Source organism: Agelaius tricolor, unplaced genomic scaffold (genome assembly GCF_023055355.1).
Source record: "Agelaius tricolor isolate 1412-34295 unplaced genomic scaffold, bAgeTri1.0.p SCAF_10, whole genome shotgun sequence".
NCBI lineage: Eukaryota > Metazoa > Chordata > Aves > Passeriformes > Icteridae > Agelaius > Agelaius tricolor.
The window spans coordinates 20,413,980-20,430,082 of NW_027269270.1; the positions used below are offsets into that span (position 1 = coordinate 20,413,980).

General features: G+C 55.0%; 1 protein-coding gene across 5 annotated transcripts in view; it reads left to right on the forward strand.

Annotated features, from left to right (window-relative positions):
* NHEJ1 (non-homologous end joining factor 1) overlaps positions 1 to 16,103 on the forward strand; it is a 42,045-nt gene that overhangs the window by 12,475 nt on the left and 13,467 nt on the right. For 4 of the 5 annotated variants that reach the window (XM_071435127.1, XM_071435128.1, XM_071435129.1 and 1 more), the window contains one exon: positions 5,308 to 5,481. The exons of the other annotated variant lie outside the window; for it this stretch is intronic. In XM_071435127.1, coding sequence (XP_071291228.1) covers positions 5,308 to 5,481 — 174 coding nt within the window. The remainder of the gene's footprint in view (positions 1 to 5,307; positions 5,482 to 16,103) is intronic. 5 annotated transcript variants of the gene reach the window in all.

The following is a 16,103-nucleotide window of genomic DNA, read 5'->3' on the forward strand; positions in this document are numbered from 1 at the left end:
TGCAGCCCTGGTGCTGTCCTCAGCAGCTCCCAGCACCCCTTCTGTGCTTGAAATGTCAGGTTTTTTCACCATGTCCCTGTGTGTCCTGAGCCCTTCACTAGCTTCCTCCACACCCACAGCTGCATCCCTTCTCCAGTGGCATCCGCTGGCAGCTTTTATTGGTGTTCCTGAAAGCTGATCCCTCCCTATCCCATGGGCCAAAGGCTCTGTAGCCTCCTCCAGTTGTGCCAGCCCATGCAGAGGTGATACTGAACAGCTGAGACATCTGGGCAGACAGCAGCACCTGGGAATGGGTTGCTCTGCACCCCAGGGGATACAGCCATCGGATTCCTGAGTCTGCCTGCTCCCACTCTGCCTGGACCTTTGCACTCTGTGTATCTGTGTAAGGAAACAGGGCCATTCATGTATTTCTCTCTCTATTTATACCTCTCCCTTTCCGTATTTAGTGTGTGCACAGGCAGAGGGGGCAGCAAATGCCGGGGCCACTGATGTTCTTGGCTCCAGCACGGGCTGGAATTTCGTCCTGGAATGTATCCTGAACCGCTCTGAAAACACGAATAAATCTCTGTGTGTTGTGTGCATGTGTGTACCCAAATACATAGACAACGTATAGACATGGAGCCATATAGGGCATTTGTGAGCTTTGCTATTTAAAGGAAGGAGTAGTTAGAGGGTTCTCAGCGAGGCAAACACCTCTGGATCAAAGGGATGCAGGGTGCTCTGCTAGTGACCAGGCATCTGAGAAGGTAGCTGGCACTTGCTTTGTCCTCTCTGGGGAGTTGAAGCCACCCTGTTTGTTGGTGACATGTCCAAAGTAGCATGCCCTTCAAGCACCAAGCAGTGCTCTCATCCCATGGTGCCTACATTTGATTGAGATCTCTGCTTCCTGGCCTCCAGCCTCTCAGTGAGAGCCCCAGAGAACCAGCTCCTGTGTTGCTAATAGAGGCTGCAGAGCCTGATCTGGAGCTGGATGATGTTAGGCAAGGATATCAACCCCTCTGTGGCACGGGGTGGGTTTCCAGAGCATCAGGGATTGTCTCCTGAACATCAACTTGTGCTCACAGCTCTTGAGGAGAGATCATCTAGGAAAGGAGGAAATAAATGCTGTGTAACAGGTCCCAAGTAGGTGCTGAGCTGGGCATCTCCTTGGGATGCTGCAGTGTCTGGTGGTCATGGTTGTCTGGGAATGACAATGAAAAGGGGGAAAGAAAATTTGATACCAAATCCCAAACAGGATTCTTGGCCATGCCAATTCTTCAGGAGGTGCTGGCAGCTGCCTTGCTGTGGATCCTGGATGAGGCCCTGTTGGGAGCACCACTGGGTCTCCCAGCACCTTTTGGGCAGGAAACAGGCATCCTTTTTTTAGCCCAGCTCAGGGTCACGGTGGCTTCTTTTCTTCTGGATGCTGAAAAACCTGATATCTTGGGCTGAAAATGCCCACGTTTGGTCTCTGGCCAAAGGCGATATGTTTGTGGGTGGGGGAAATTGGAGCAAATTCCTGCTGTGAGTCCTGCACGTGTGCGCGGGTGTGCGGATAGGGGAAATATAGTTTTCCTTTTGAAAAAAAAGCCCTGCTTATTTTTATACAGAACTCCAGAAGGGCTGAAGGTGGAAACTTCATCTGTCAGCAGCTTTCACAGGGGAGCGGTCCCTGCCTGAGTTTGGGGGGAAACCACAGCTGGGTGTTAATGGGACTGTTAATGAATTAATGTTGGCTGCTGGGGGCCAGCGGGGAGCCTGGCTCAGTGCAGCCGGAGCACATGGAGCCCTGCCCGCACGTGGGCTCCAGCACAGCTGCAGAAAGCCCCAGCTCTGGGAGCCATGCACTTGGGGAGGTGTGAGTCTCTCCAGGCATGCCTCACTCTGGGTTGTGGAAACACTTGGAATTGTGGCCACATTACTGGGGGGAGAGGGTCCTACACGTGGGAGTGTGGGCGTGCTACCTGTGGGCATCTGCTGCCTGGGCTGGTGATACCATTTAAGGCTGGGTCTATTCAGCTGCTGAAATCAAACCTTTAAAGCAATTCAAAGTGAAGTGAAATCCCCCCAGATTTATTTATGGTTGGAAGTCTGTGTTGCTCAGTAAGTGCAATGCCTGTAGCAGCACTGGTCTCTGCACAGCACTGCCTATCTGTTGCCCTTCTCAGGGTTATTTCTTTCTCCCCAAAATGTGGAAGAGCACCTATGTGAATGCAATAAGCACAGCCATGCCCTATGCTGTGGACTTAGCAGTACCTTTGCAGATTTTTCACAGCTGGTTTGCTGGGAGCAGCTCTAGAGAACAACAAGGAGGTCGAGGAGGTCGTGCTAACGTGCTTACCTGATGCCAAAACAGTAGCATGCAGTGAGGCTGAGAAATAGCATTGTATCCTGCTTGGACTGGAAATCAGAGAGGAAAATGCAGAGACCATCTGGGAAAGAGGGAGTAAATTTTTTTCTGTAGACTTTTCCTGCTGTGTCCTTCAGGCTCTGTGAGTGAGATCTCAGCCTGTGAGATCTGGGCAAGCCTGTGGCATCTCCTGGGATTTCTCCCTCCAGTATCAGACACCTGGTGAAGCAATGGGAAAGAGCGGCCATCCTGAGTGACAGATGACTGTGTGGAGCAAGGGATGACAATGCCGAAGAAGGGATGGCCATGCTGAGGAAGGAAAGACTACAGCAAAGAAGGGATAGCTATACTGGAGAAGTGAAGACCATACTGAAGTAGAAATGACCACGCCCAGCATGGGACTGTGGATGGACTGGTTCCCAGCAGAAGATGCTTTTATGGATGGAGAGAAAAAGAGACAGAGCCTCCTTCTCAGCTGAGAGGAAGGCTGAAATAGCCTGAGCCCTTGGGAACTCTGCTTGCTTCCCAGGGATACTGTGCTTGATACAGAGGCCGCTTGGTTTGACAGACTCTCACTTCAGTAAGGAAACCTCTCTGGGCATTTGGACCCGGTACCTTTCCTGGGACTTTGTGCTGGTCCTTCATAACCAATCTCCAAGTATGTAGCCAACATCTGCTATCCAGCGCCAAACCCAGCCAGTGGGACTCAGGGCCTGGAGAGGGCAGTGGCTGGGCCCTCTGGCAGGACTGCTCTTTGCAAGCGTGGGCTTTACACAACTTGCTCCCCAACACTGGAGAAGGTCCTTCAGAGGATCCCAAATTCCAGCTTGGAGGGACTCTGAGGCGCTTCTGTGCCCAGCTGCCTGCTCTTGCAGTCCAGCTCTGGCTCCAGTGGGCCTAGAGCCCTTCCCAGCCCTATCTTAGACAGACGGATATCCCAAAACCCACTGGTCCCAGGGGCTCCCACTCTGGGTCCCTCTGGCTGAATGAGGTGGTGTGCGTGTGCCCAGACTGTCCCCTCCTGTGACTGTACAGTACACACAGCTAAATATATGTCCATGCAGATACAGGAACTCAGAGGGGCTGAGTGATGCTCCTTTTCTATACCTCTTTTCATGGGGAGAGTTAATGAGATTCATGTCATTAAAGGGCTGATGTTTTGTGGGATGGGAACCTTTTAAACGGGATGTGTCCTGGCTTAGTCATGGCAAATATTTACCAAGAAAAAAAAAAAAAAAGAAGAAAAAAAAAGAGAAAGAGGAAAAAAAAGGGACATACCGTATAAAATTAGAGTTCTGAAAATAGTATTTAGACCAAGTGAGAGAGAGGAACCTAAAACAGAAAATACAGCCCAGTCTGTTCAGGAGTCAGGGGAAGAGAGAGCGGGGAGGCGGGGGAAAGCCAGAGATAAAACGAGAGAAACCTCGGCAGTAAAAACAGCATCTTGGTAAATAGACTATTAAAAAAATTCTGACCCGCTTTATGGCTTTCTTGGCTGCCGTTCAGCTGTGCTGCCCTGGCCGGCACGGAGGGAAGGTAGCAGGAGCCGGCGTCTGTGTGGATGCTCAGAGCTCCGGGACGCGGCTTCCCCCCACCCCCGCCCCGGAGCAGCCGCACAGGGCGTTAAATTTAGCCACATAATGATGGCCCTGAGGAGGCAGCCTTTTGTAGCCACACTATAATTACTGCCTCGCTTATAAATTTTATTTTTCTTATTATGTTTCCTCCTCCTCCTGTGCTGGGGAAGGGGTGGAGGGGTCTCCCACACCCCCATCAAACCCACAGCTCTCTGGAGAGAAGGGGGTACCATGGGATACAGGGGAAGGTGGGCATGACTGCCCAAACCCTGCGCTGCTCTCCTGCCCCAGTACAGGGCTCAGCCCTGCCTTTGGGGTGGGCGAGGTGTGGAGCTGAGCCCAGTGTGGTAGGGTCCCTAAAGTGTGGGTGTCCTGTTCCCCCTGATACTTAGCCTCACCCTCTCAGGCTGCTTTGGAGATTGACTTGTGCAGGCAGGACCAGGGGATCTCTGGTGGGGTTGTGAGCCCATGTCACAGCCAGGGTTGTAGGGGATGCAAGGAGAAGCCGTCTGGCCCTGCTTGGCAAATCACCATCTCCAGCCCTGCTGCTGGCAGAGGTGGGAAAGACGGAAAGGGCGAGGGGTGGCCAGGAGTGGGCAGAGGATTCGGCTCCTCTCTGGGCCAGTGCAAATGGGGGACAGATTCAGGCCGGGCAAGAACGTGCCAGAAAAGGTCTCGTTCCCCTCTTGTTTTCCCAAAACAAAGGAAACAGCCTTGCATTGCTGGAAGTCGCGTGCTTGGGCTGTGCTAGCTTGTTATCATCCGATAACCTGGCGACCTGGGAGCTGCCCTGCTCCTCACCCGCCGAGCCTGCACTACGGGATGCGAACAGCTTCCGCATGAGCTGCTCTTTGCAGAGATCCGTTTTCCGCTTCCCGGGCTTGGGGGACAGAGGTGGGGGCACATGATGGCCCTGGCTGGCCCCAGGCTCACCGTGTGCCGCATGCCTGGGAGGAGATCTACCCCTACAGGTGATGATGGATGGTGAGGGCAGAGGAAATGCAGAGATAGCAAGTGCCTTGGCATGGCCCAGGTGCTGCCATTCCCTGTGCAGCATGTAAGGAGATTTGGGACTCTGCTGTATTTTGCTTTGTCCCATGCAAATTCCCTGAGAGCACCAAGGCCAGGCTTTACTGTGGAGCAGGATGGGCCATGTGCAGGGCTGGGGGTGGCAGGGGTCCCTTGGGGCATACAGTGATGCCTTCAGGGAAAGAACCCTTGCAAACTGCCAAGGAAGGCTGTCCAGCACCAGGACTCTCTGCTTTCCCTTCTCCCAGGCTATTGCTTTGCGGAGGATGCACTGATCCCAAGCTGCCCTAAGGACTTTGATGGTAATGGGTGGTCACAGTGGTGTTCATGTCTCACTGTGGGCACATGTGTGGGAGAGCATCTCCTTGGCAGGGCTGCGTATGGGACACGTGCAGAGCCGCAGCAGTCTCACCCAGCTGTGCCCAGGGGAGCCAGCTCATCCCAAAGCAGCCCCTTTCTCCTGCCCTGTGCTACAACGGCTCTGTTCAGCACAACGATGACCTGAGGCAACCTCCATCCCATGCTCAAGTACCCGTTTCAGGGCAGGTAGGACAATACTAAATCAACTCCTTTAAAGCCTCCTGACCTGCAGCCCCACAGACGTGCCGGTCTCCATCCCTCCCTCATCTCCTGCGGGCACGCTGGGGTCTGGTGCTCTGGCCAGCTGCCCGGGTACGGGGCTGCCTCGGCTGCTGGCCAGCAAGCTCCTGGCCTGGCTGGGGCTGTGCCCTCACCCTCCACCCCACTGCGGGTCCGTGGCTTGCGCCAGGCGCCAGGGATTCAGCACCGAGGTGGTCGCGAGGAGTCCCCAGGGACAGCAGCCACCACCTCACTGGTGGTGGCTTGGGAGCCTGGAGAGCGCTGTGGAGCAAGAGACAAAGTGCCCTTTCAGCCTAGGCCCTGGAAAGGTGTCTGTGTGTGTGTGCAGAGGGTAATGCCTTCGGCCCTGGGGAGAGGAGAGGAGAGGAGAGGAGAGGAGAGGAGAGGAGAGGAGAGGAGAGGAGAGGAGAGGAGAGGAGAGGAGAGGGCATGGGCTGGCTCTGTCCCCACCGGGAGCCATCCCTGCACATGTGCCTGTGCATGTGCTTGCGTGTGCCGCTGTGTGCAGGAGGCTTATGCATTTCCGTCTCGGTGTATTTACATACGTCATGTGTGTATCTTACTCATCACCGTGTTTTTCTTTCCTTGTTCTTGGGTCTTTCCCCCACCCCCGCCATGGATCTATAATTCTTATGGCATTTTATTCTTTGCTTTTATTTTTTTTTTGTCCAGATCTACAGTTTTGGAAGTTTCTGCCTCCTTAGGAAAATAAACTGTATTTTTAGTGCCTGACTGCAAGGCTGCTGATGCTGCCTGCCCCTGCTCATCACTTACTCACTACTTGTTTAAGCTTTTATTTACCCCTTGCCTTGTGTTGGGATGTGGGGGCAGCCAGCAGTGTGCTGGGGCTGAGCAGCAGGGCAGGAGCATGCCAGAGTTGTCAATGAGTGAAAGGCAGCTCCAATCTGGCCTTTATTGAGGTCTGGGTTTGCGTAGCTCTGGAGCAGCCTGCCCTGTAATCAGTCAGCCACCAGAGTTGGCCAGCCTTGTAATAAAGTAGCTCTATATTTATTTGTTCTGTTTATATGCTGCTCTGTAATAAGTTGGGAGTCTTCCCCACTCCCCCAATTTTCTTTGGGAAGTTCCTCTGGGTCTCCGTGAGGATCTGCCATCCTGTGTGCAGGGGATGCTTGGGGCCCTGCATCCTGACAGCTGCTGTAGCCACATCTGGGCCATGTGCCTCCAGCTCCATGTGCCCCATACACCCCAATGTCCAACTGTTCCCAACCTCTCCCCAGCATTCCAGCCCCATTCCCCAGTGCAGAGAGCCCCAATGGCTCCCCTGGTACCCCTCATCTCCCCATGGCCTCTTCTCCTCCATCCCTGTTGCCCCCAGCGCTGCCTCTGTGAGTCCCCCTCCCTCCCTCTCTATTTCAACCTTGGGTCTTTTTATAATACATTCATTAAAGGGAGCTCAGTTGCCCTTTCCCCACCGAGGCTGGAACACTGACAGCCTGTTCACCCGTGTGTCTGTAATTAAACTCAATCTCTGGGTGAATACAACAATGTGACTGCACAGAATAATTCCTGGAGATCCTGACGCCGAGGAGGAGTGTGGCCTGTAAGCAGCCCATTCACGCCTGGCTTTCTATAAATACTTTACTATGTGGCATTAAGAAAACTTCAAGCCCTTTCTCCCCCCGTCTTTTTTTTTTTATTTTTTTTATTAGTGCTACATAATATAGTAATTGTGTGACTAGAAGGTCCCCCCTGTGCCTGCCCAGGTTCACAGGCCTGGGTGTGACCTTCCACTGCACTGGCCGAGCACAGGAACCATGCCCAGGAGCTGCTGTGCCCAGGGACCTGCCAGCCTCACCAAGGGGATGCAGGTGGCCTGCAGAATCCTCCATCCCAGAGCTCTGCCAGGATAAAAGGCTTACATCCTTAAAACCCTTCCCAGTGGTGTCCCTGCTGGCAGCATTGCTTGGCTGAGACATGTTCTGTGGTCCTGGGAGCTGTGGCTGCTGGAGGGAGGCACTGATGGATATTGGGGAAGAGGGTTGAAGCTTCTAAACTTGTCCCACAAAAGCTGTCCAGTGCCTCTGGAAGCCCTTGGGCAGGGTCTGCATCTGGTGGTGCAGAGTAGAGTGCCAGGAGAATTTCAGGTGCCTCCCATCCCCTCCATCTCTCACCCCACTCTGGCTGCTTTGCTGCTGAAGTTCCCCTGCATGGCTCCCCACCTCCCCCACTTTATTTATTTTATTTTATTTATTTTGTGGGACAGCCCAAACTGCCCCCTCAGCCCCAGCACTAGGGGCTTGGATCCCAAAGAAGGAACAGTTCGGAGGCATTTGCATCCTCATCACTGGCACGCTGCTGCAGACTGGATGCCCTGGATGTGGCCGCGGTGGGTGACAGGGACGCGGCAGATGGCGCCCTGGTTCCGGTCACCGCCTGCCTGATGGGCGGCGACGGCGGGGCTGCGGATCCGGCACGGCACCTCTGTGTCCCGGGCACTGCATCCTGCATCCACAGCACGGCACCTCTGTGTCCCAGGGACTGCATCCTGCATCCACAGCACGGCACCTCTGTGTCCCAGGGACTGCATCCTGCATCCACAGCACTGCACCTCTGTGTCCCATTGTGCATCCACAGCACTGCACCTCTGTGTCTCGGGCACTGCATCCCGCATCCACAGCACTGCACCTCTGTGTCCCATTGTGCATCCACAGCACTGCACCTCTGTGTCCCAGGGACTGCATCCCGCACCCACAGCACTGCACCTCTGTGTCCCAGGCACTGCATCCTGCATCCACAGCACTGCACCTCTGTGTCCCAGGGACTGCATCCTGCATCCACAGCACTGCACCTCTGTGTCCCAGGCACTGCATCCTGCATCCACAGCACTGCGCCTCTGTGTCCCATTGTGCATCCACAGCCCTGCATCTCTGCGGCCCTGGCATTGCATCACCCTGGCTGCAGCCTCTGTGACAGGGGTGCTTGAAGGCAGCAGGGCTGGTACTCACATTGTGCTGTCACCCTGGTCGTTGGGCAGCAGGAGCTGAGCAGGCTGTCATGCAGCCAAGGAGCTTCCCCCATCATTACAGCATCAGCCCCATGTGGGTTAGGAGCAGGAGTGTGCCTGCAGCTGGTCTTGCCCTGGTCTCCCTGCTGCAGAGGTCCCTCCATGCTTACTTTTCTCAGGTCAAATGAATCAGGTCAGATGAGTGAGGTTAGGCTTCAAATCTGGGGGTTCTTGGCCTGTTTTTTCTTTTAGGAAGAAGTGGCTACAAGAAGTGAAAGGTTTTGGTGGGAGCAGCAGAGAGCTGGGGTCCCAGCTCCCCAGCCCCTGCTGGGGCAAGGCAAGAAGGACTGGAGCCAGCTGAGTGCTGCCCAGCACAGTGTGGGGAACAAACAGCATCAGTGGCTGCAGCACACCTCCTCTCATTATTTATTGCTTACTCCTCAGAAAGGGCCTCTGTTTGCCTATTTGTTAATGATTTTGCTGCAAAATCTGTTGATAGAGATCAGAAATTTTACTTAAACCTCAGCTCTTGAAGTGATGGTACTGCTCCATCAACCATGCTCAGCCAGTGCCGGCTCTTTCATTTCAGCTGGGATCAGCAGTTGTTCTCTCAGACATCGACACCACTGTGGGCTGTTGTCCTAGAAAAGACCTTTATCCATTTCCCCTCTGCTGCCTTCCACTTGTCACTTTGCTAGCTCATCCTCAAGCTGCCTCCAAGTTCAGGGGTACCACCAGGGTCTCCCCACAGCCAGGTCTCCTGCCTCTGCCCATAGTGAGGGCTTGGGCTTCTGGGAAGCTCCGGCAAGGCTTCCTGAGACCTGAACAGTGGTCTGTCCCATCCAGTTCCACAGAGATGTCCCTCTGTTCTGGAGGCTTCCCAAGGGCTCAGGTCTCAGCAAAGCTGCACAGTGAGAGCCAGGGTGCCCTTCCCCTGGCTCCTTTCCGTGCCAGCCTGTCTGTGCAGCTCCCAGTGCTGCTGCCTCCCCTGCCTTTTACTTATGTGTTTTTACGGCTCAGAGGGAGCCGTCCTGCCCCAATTCCCCGCATGCTCCTAATTTCATAGTTCTCTCCATATATCCATATATATCCATATGGCATTTGATACAGGTTTTATGGGCATTTCCATACATTTTACAGACACAGCCATTACAGAGCCAGGTTTCACCCGAGAAACCTCAGGGGAGCAGAGCACTGAATCGCCTTAGTCTTGGCCCCAGAACAAGGCTCTCTTCTCTCCCTTGCCGGGGCTGCCGCTATCAGCGCTGCAGAGGGCTGGGGGAAGGCTTGGGGCTGGTGTGCCAGCCTTGAGAGCCAGGATGCTGCCTCAGCCTTGTCCATCCTGCTTCCTGCAGCCTCATGTGCCAACCCCAGGGCTGTCATTCTGCCCTTTGCTCCCTCTCCAGATGGATGCTGCTGGCAAGGGACTGCTCTGAATTCAGGACCACAGTCTGAATGGCTGGGTCACCAGTATCCAGCCTGTGTGCCTGGTGTTGGGCTGTACACCCAGCTGGCTGTGGGGACTGGAAGCCCCTGGCTGTGGTGCAGAGAGTGATGCCATCCCAGCTCTCAGGGCAGGGACACCAATGTTCAAGGCTCTGAACTGCAGCTGCTGCAGTGCATGCAGCACATCCGACCTCTGACACAGGGGCTTCTGGCTGCTGGAGGGGCAGAAAACACACCCAGGTGCATGCAGCTCTCTACACATATTTTGGCCTGCTACAGAGGCTGCCAGCACTGCTGTGATGCCCAGCACTGCACAGGGGCTGATTGTGTCCCCAGCACAAGGGAAGAAGCCTCAGATCTTGTTTAAAAAGTTGGGTGGCATGTGTCTTCATCTTCACTGTGGCCAAACCCTAGAGCAGCCTGAAGTGCAAATCTGAGGCATCACCATGACATTGTCTCTAGGTGCTGGGCTCTTGAGCACTGTCTGCAGGGGAAGATGCACTGAAACAAGTGCATGCAGGGTTGCATGCACTTAGCACCCCTTAGCACCCCCACAACCTATTGCTACTTGACAGGGGCAAACATAGCAGCATCTGGCCTCACTTCAGGACCCCAGTTCTCCTGGTTTCGCACTGGACTGATGGGCCAAGGAATTTTCCATCCTGTGTGTGAATTCCCATTTGCAGGACAAATGCCCACTCCCACCCAGCACTGCCTCAAGGACTGCTCCTTGATGCTCAGCCACCCTAAACACGGCTGTGGCATCATCCAGTCCAGCACTGCATGTGAGCAGTGCCCTGGATCAGCTATTAATAGCAGCTCCCCTCTCCCCTTTTGAGGGCTGGTGGGAGTCCAGGGTACATCCCACTCTCATTTCTTGAACAGATCCTGAAAGCAGTAACCATTTGTGGCTTCCCTGGCCAGCATGTCTTTCCTTGGCCTCCAGCATGTTCTATTTTCTGTGCTGTTTACTGTTCTTCTGTGGGCTGTCAGGTTTCCACGCTGGGGAAAGGTTTGTAACTGGGGGGGTGGGCAGCGAGTCCGGACGGAGTGGCTATGGGAAGGCAGGGATGGAGGAGCACAGACATGGCCTTTATCACAGCCTAGGGGATGTGTGCCTCATAAATCCAACCCAGGCAGATAGGGGATAAATCATCCCAGCTGGGACACTGGTGGTTACCCATGGTTAGAAATTAACTTTGTGTTGGATGGCTCCCAGGCTGTGGGATGGGAAGGGAAGGCTGCTCTGGGCAGTGTGCCTCCTGCCTGGACAGCCCTGGAGCCAGGCTGCAGGCAGGCAAGGAGATGCCCACTGCTCTGGCTTAGGCAGGCAGAGCTGGTGGGCACAATTAAAGCCAGAGTGATGAAGCAACCTCGCTGGGGTGGATACTGTGGATGAACCTGTGCTGTGGGTGATGATGCTCTGGCATTCACTCTGACCTGCCTGGACTTTGGCACTTCAGTGAGTGTCTGTAGCCACTGCACTCATCATCGTGGGGCTGCAGCACACTGGGCACTAGGACTGGTCTATATGGGAGGGGTCAGGGACCCCAGGTGGGAGGGAAGGCAGCAGGGTGTGCTTGCAGGGCAGGAGAAGGTACATGCTCATAGCAGGACTGTCACCTTCCCCCTGCAGTTTTGGCAGAAATGGAAGCTGCATCTGGTGTCACAGGGACTTCCAGGCTGGGGCAGTCTCTGGCCTGGCTCTGTGCCTCTGAGGGTGGGAGGAGGCAGTGAAGCCCACAGACCCTGTTTCACTTTCCCTCTCCAGCTGCAGTATCCTTCTAGCCCCAGTTCCCCTTTCTCCCATCCCTAGTGTTCCCTGTCCAGCTCCATGAACATCCCCAAACTCTACTATATTTTAGGGCCAAGGTTTCCATCACAGCTTTTTAGGTATGCAACTACAGCAACCTCTTCTTCTGCTCAGGTCAAGTGCCCACAGCTGGGACCATGTCACTCATGGAGTCTCAGAGCACCCACTGAGGAGGAAGAGGGGAAGGGGCAGGGGTGCTGAGGACACCCCTCCTGCAGTGGGTCTCCAGGCATCTGGCTCCGCTCACTCCTGGCCAGCTCTCTAATAGCTCCCCAGCTTTCCTTTCTAATGAGGCTCTAATTGGAAGCCGGTTGTGCTTCCCTTCCCCTCCTCTCAGAGCTCTCCAGTCCCAGTGCTGCAGGGTGATTAAGCTGAGGTTTTGGGTTTTTTTAATATGGCAGAATTATTTTGGAAGGGCCAGGATCGTTACATGACGGGCTTCTTGAAAAACCCCAGGCTTCGCCTTTCAGACGAGGCCTTTTCAAGTGGTTTTGCACAGTACACGTCTCTGGGCAGCGACCGTCTCGAACAGTTACTGTTAATTATAGATGCCTCTTTCCCGCTCGCCCATTACTCAAAGGATTTTTGTGTGTTTTAACAGTGTTTTACATCAGCCTGAATAAGACTCTATTCAGTATTTCCAAGAGCTGGAACTTGGGCATCCCCTGCTGTATGTGTCGTGCTCTCCTCCCCGCATCCCTGGGGCCAGGCACCAGGCAGCCAGCATGGGCACGAGCCTTCCTCCCGCTGCCCAGCCAGTGCATGCACTGCTCTGGATGCACTGGATGCAGGAGCTGTGCCTGCTGCATGCACACTCCCTTGGCACCCTTCTCCTGGCTATGTTTGGCCTTGGGTCTGCACGCTCAGCTCCTCGGGCCATCTCCTGAATCCACCCTCCATCATCCTTACATGCTGAGCTCCATTCCCTGCTGGTGCAGGCTCAGCCACACCATGTGCTCACATCCCTGTCGTCCTCTTAGCCCAAGGATTCAGAGTCAGTGACAGCCTCAGGCACAGTGGTCCCATCCTGGTCTCCTTGGGATGTGCTACGTCATCTTCTCCTTGCTGAGTTACAGGCCAGTGTGTTCCTCTTGCATTAACACAGTAGCTGGGGCTGCTTCCCAAGTCCTCCTTTATTGCCCAGCTATTCAACAGCAACTTACAGCACTAATGTCCTTGACAATGCTCTTACCTCCCATGCCATCCCATTTGTACCCTCTGCCTGCAAAAGCCACCATTTATTCCAGTTTGCCTCCTGTGTTTTACCTCAGGCCTAGGCTGTGAGAAGAGCTTGCTTCTTCTCCCATGACACCCAAACTGGTTTAGCCATCCTTCTTGTGGAAACATCTCCTCCTGAGTATTTTCCCATTCTGCAATGCAAACCCCAGATGCTAAGCTGGACATGCTGGTTCCTTTAGAGAGTTCTGGTGGGTTTGAGAGGGATGATGTGCCTTTTCTCCAGCTGCAGGCTACTGGTGCTTCTGCTCCTAAAGCAAGGTGAAGAACCAAGCTCTAGGTCTCCCTTGAGAGATGGGAACCCCCCCCCTCCAGGCTGTGCTGAGCACTCCACAGAGAGGCACAGACTTTTGGGCAGAGCCACCTGCCCAAATGCTGGGCAGCTAGGCCTGGCAGTGGGTGCCCCTGCCATGCTTGGGCAGTGCAGAAGTCTAGAAGGGTTGGAAGATAAGGAGCAACACCAGGACTGTTTTGCTGACCAATTTCACAAGGCCGCAGGTGACAAGAGCTTCCCCTGTGTCCTCTGTGAGCTGCTCCAGCTGCTGGCTGCTCCCCCAAGAAACCATAAGTTGGAGGGAAAAAGTGGAACCTTATGCCCACCTTATGCTTATCCATCCTCTTAAAGGCTTGAGTGGGGACTGGGAATGGTGTGGGGGCACAGTGGCATTGTTCAGGGAGAGCCCCATTTAGGGACGGGGGAGATGCACCTTGTTTGGGCACCTCTGCAGCCCTTACCTCCTCCACCTCAGCATACAGGGCACTGTGGTCAGGCCCATTTATAAAGCTGGTAAATATATTGGCAGAGTTTGTGTCCCCTCCAAAGGTCAATATTTGTGCACAGTTTAATTTTAACTTAACAAGCAGTTGTTTGCAGAGGCTGCCCTGTTTGTGTGTGTGTGTGTGTGTGTGTGTGTGTTTCCCCACTGCTGGGTCCCCGTGGGGAGCAGTGTGAGTGCTGGGCTGTGTGCACTGACTCACCGGGGTGCTCAGGGGGTCGGTGACACTTCCCGCTCCCGGAGATGCTCCGGATGCAGGGGCAGCACTGTCTGGTCCAGGAGATAAGGTCCAGGGTCTGTGGCCGAGTCTATAAATGCAACCCACAAACCTCTCCAGGAGGTGACAGTGGGCAGCGTGTGCCCTGTGAGGCTCCCAGGGAACAGCAGCCAGTGGGGACAGTGGCTTTCCCAGCCTGTTCTGACCGGTGCCCTGGGCTTGCTACAGGCAGCCCTGCAACCGCACAGCCCCCAGCCTTGCCCCCTCTGAACCCGTGTGGCTTTTGTGGCTCTCATCCATGGTCTGGCAACATGGGTCCCCCAGCTGAGCACGTCGTTCAGGCTCTTCCAGTATCACTGCCCATAGGGTTTTATACCCCCTGCCCACCCTCCCACCCCACCAGGTAAGGCAAACCCGCATCCCACATGCACCTGCAACACCTCCCCGAGGCTGGTGGCTCCTCTTTGGGAGGTCTAGAGTTGAAGTGCTCCTGCGCTGGCAGGGAAGAGGGGAGAGGTTCTGGCCTGGTCTGTGCCCAGACACCCAAGGCTTCTGTTTCTGCTACACCCAAAGCTCCTCTAGCTGAGACCCCAGGCTGTGCTTTACCCAGAGGCAGGTACCCTGTCTGGGCTTGGGGACAGGCTGTGACACTCATTCCCTCCATAGCGTCTCATCCCTTGGAATAGAGGCTGGGATCTCTCAGGTGCCTGTGGTGCATCCTGGCATCTTGGGGCAGGATAGGTCAACAAGTTGGATCCAATACCTCCCCCCAGCCCATCTTGCTCACAGTACAGAATGTATTGTCTGTGGGAAAATGGGAGAATAACAGTGGGAACAGCTCTGGCTTCAGGAGTTTTTCCAGCAGCCTAGAGGCAGGAAGAGGGGGTGCAGCTGGGGGAGAGGCAGCGAGGACAGAGCCCACCATCCCCGCAGTGCGGCTGCTGAGGCTCCGTGTTTTGCAGCCTGCCTTGTGGGCGCTGAGGTTTGGTTTCCTTCTCTCTACTCTTTTCCTCGCCAGGCCCTGGGGCTGCTGACTGACCTCAAAGGGAAAAGCAGGCTCCGAGGGACAGCAGCAGGGATGGGCAGGGGTAAACACGGGGCTGGGGCCGGCCAGGCAGTGGGTGATGGAGGTGAAGTCATGCCGTGACGTCAGGCCTGTGGCTTTGGGGACAGCCGTGGTTAGGCTGCTCAAGGAGGGGCGGCTGTTTTCTTGTAGCTCCGCCGCTTTCTCCTGGTGCCCGTCTAACTTATAAACTTTAATGGCCAGTTTAAAAGGTTCCTGCCATGGGCACCTTGTTGCCAGATTTAGGTTTTTAATTTGGAAACTTTCCCCTCTGTGGTCAGAGGAGGAAGGACTTGGGTCCGCTCAGGGCCAGTCATCAGGACACGCGGGTGCCAAAGAGACAATCCAAAAGGACCGTGCTGCCGTCACTGGTGTCGGGACAGGGCTGGCCAGCACGGGGCAGACAGGCTGCAGGAGCCCCCTGCTCCCCTCCCGCTGCCCACATATTGGTGGAATAAATTTAGCTCCTCCTCCGCCACTGGCTGGGGGAGCACCGTCAGCTGCCACCTGCTCCTGATCAGCACAGTCCTGCCCCTCGGCCCCAGGGGACAGCACAGCTCTGGGCTCTGTGGGCAGCATTCCCATCCTGCAGCCCTCAGGAGACACCAGGGGCCCACAGACCTCAGCTCACAGGGGTGAGCGTTGGGCTGCAGCCACATTTGCTTCTGCAGGTGCCAGCAGAGCTGGGGTTAGACACAGAGCTGGGTTAGACACAGAGCTGGGGTTAGACAGAGCTGGGGTTAGGTACAGAGATGGGATTGTGCACAGAGTCATGCCTGGATGTACTGCTTGCCAGGAGGATGGGATGCAGGGCCAGCACTGTGGGAGACACTGAGGGCATGGCACTGCTGCTCCTCCTCCTCATCCTCATGTCTCACCTTCCCCCAGCCCCTGCGAGGTGTGGCTTAGCAGAATCACATTTCCCTACTGCAAACTCGGCTCTCCTCTGCCTGCAAAGACTCAAGAAACCCTTGCAATGTCCAGGAGTTGTTGGGTGCTGAGACACGGGGTGAGACCTAACCCTTGCATTCAACAAGGAAACTGGCCTATAA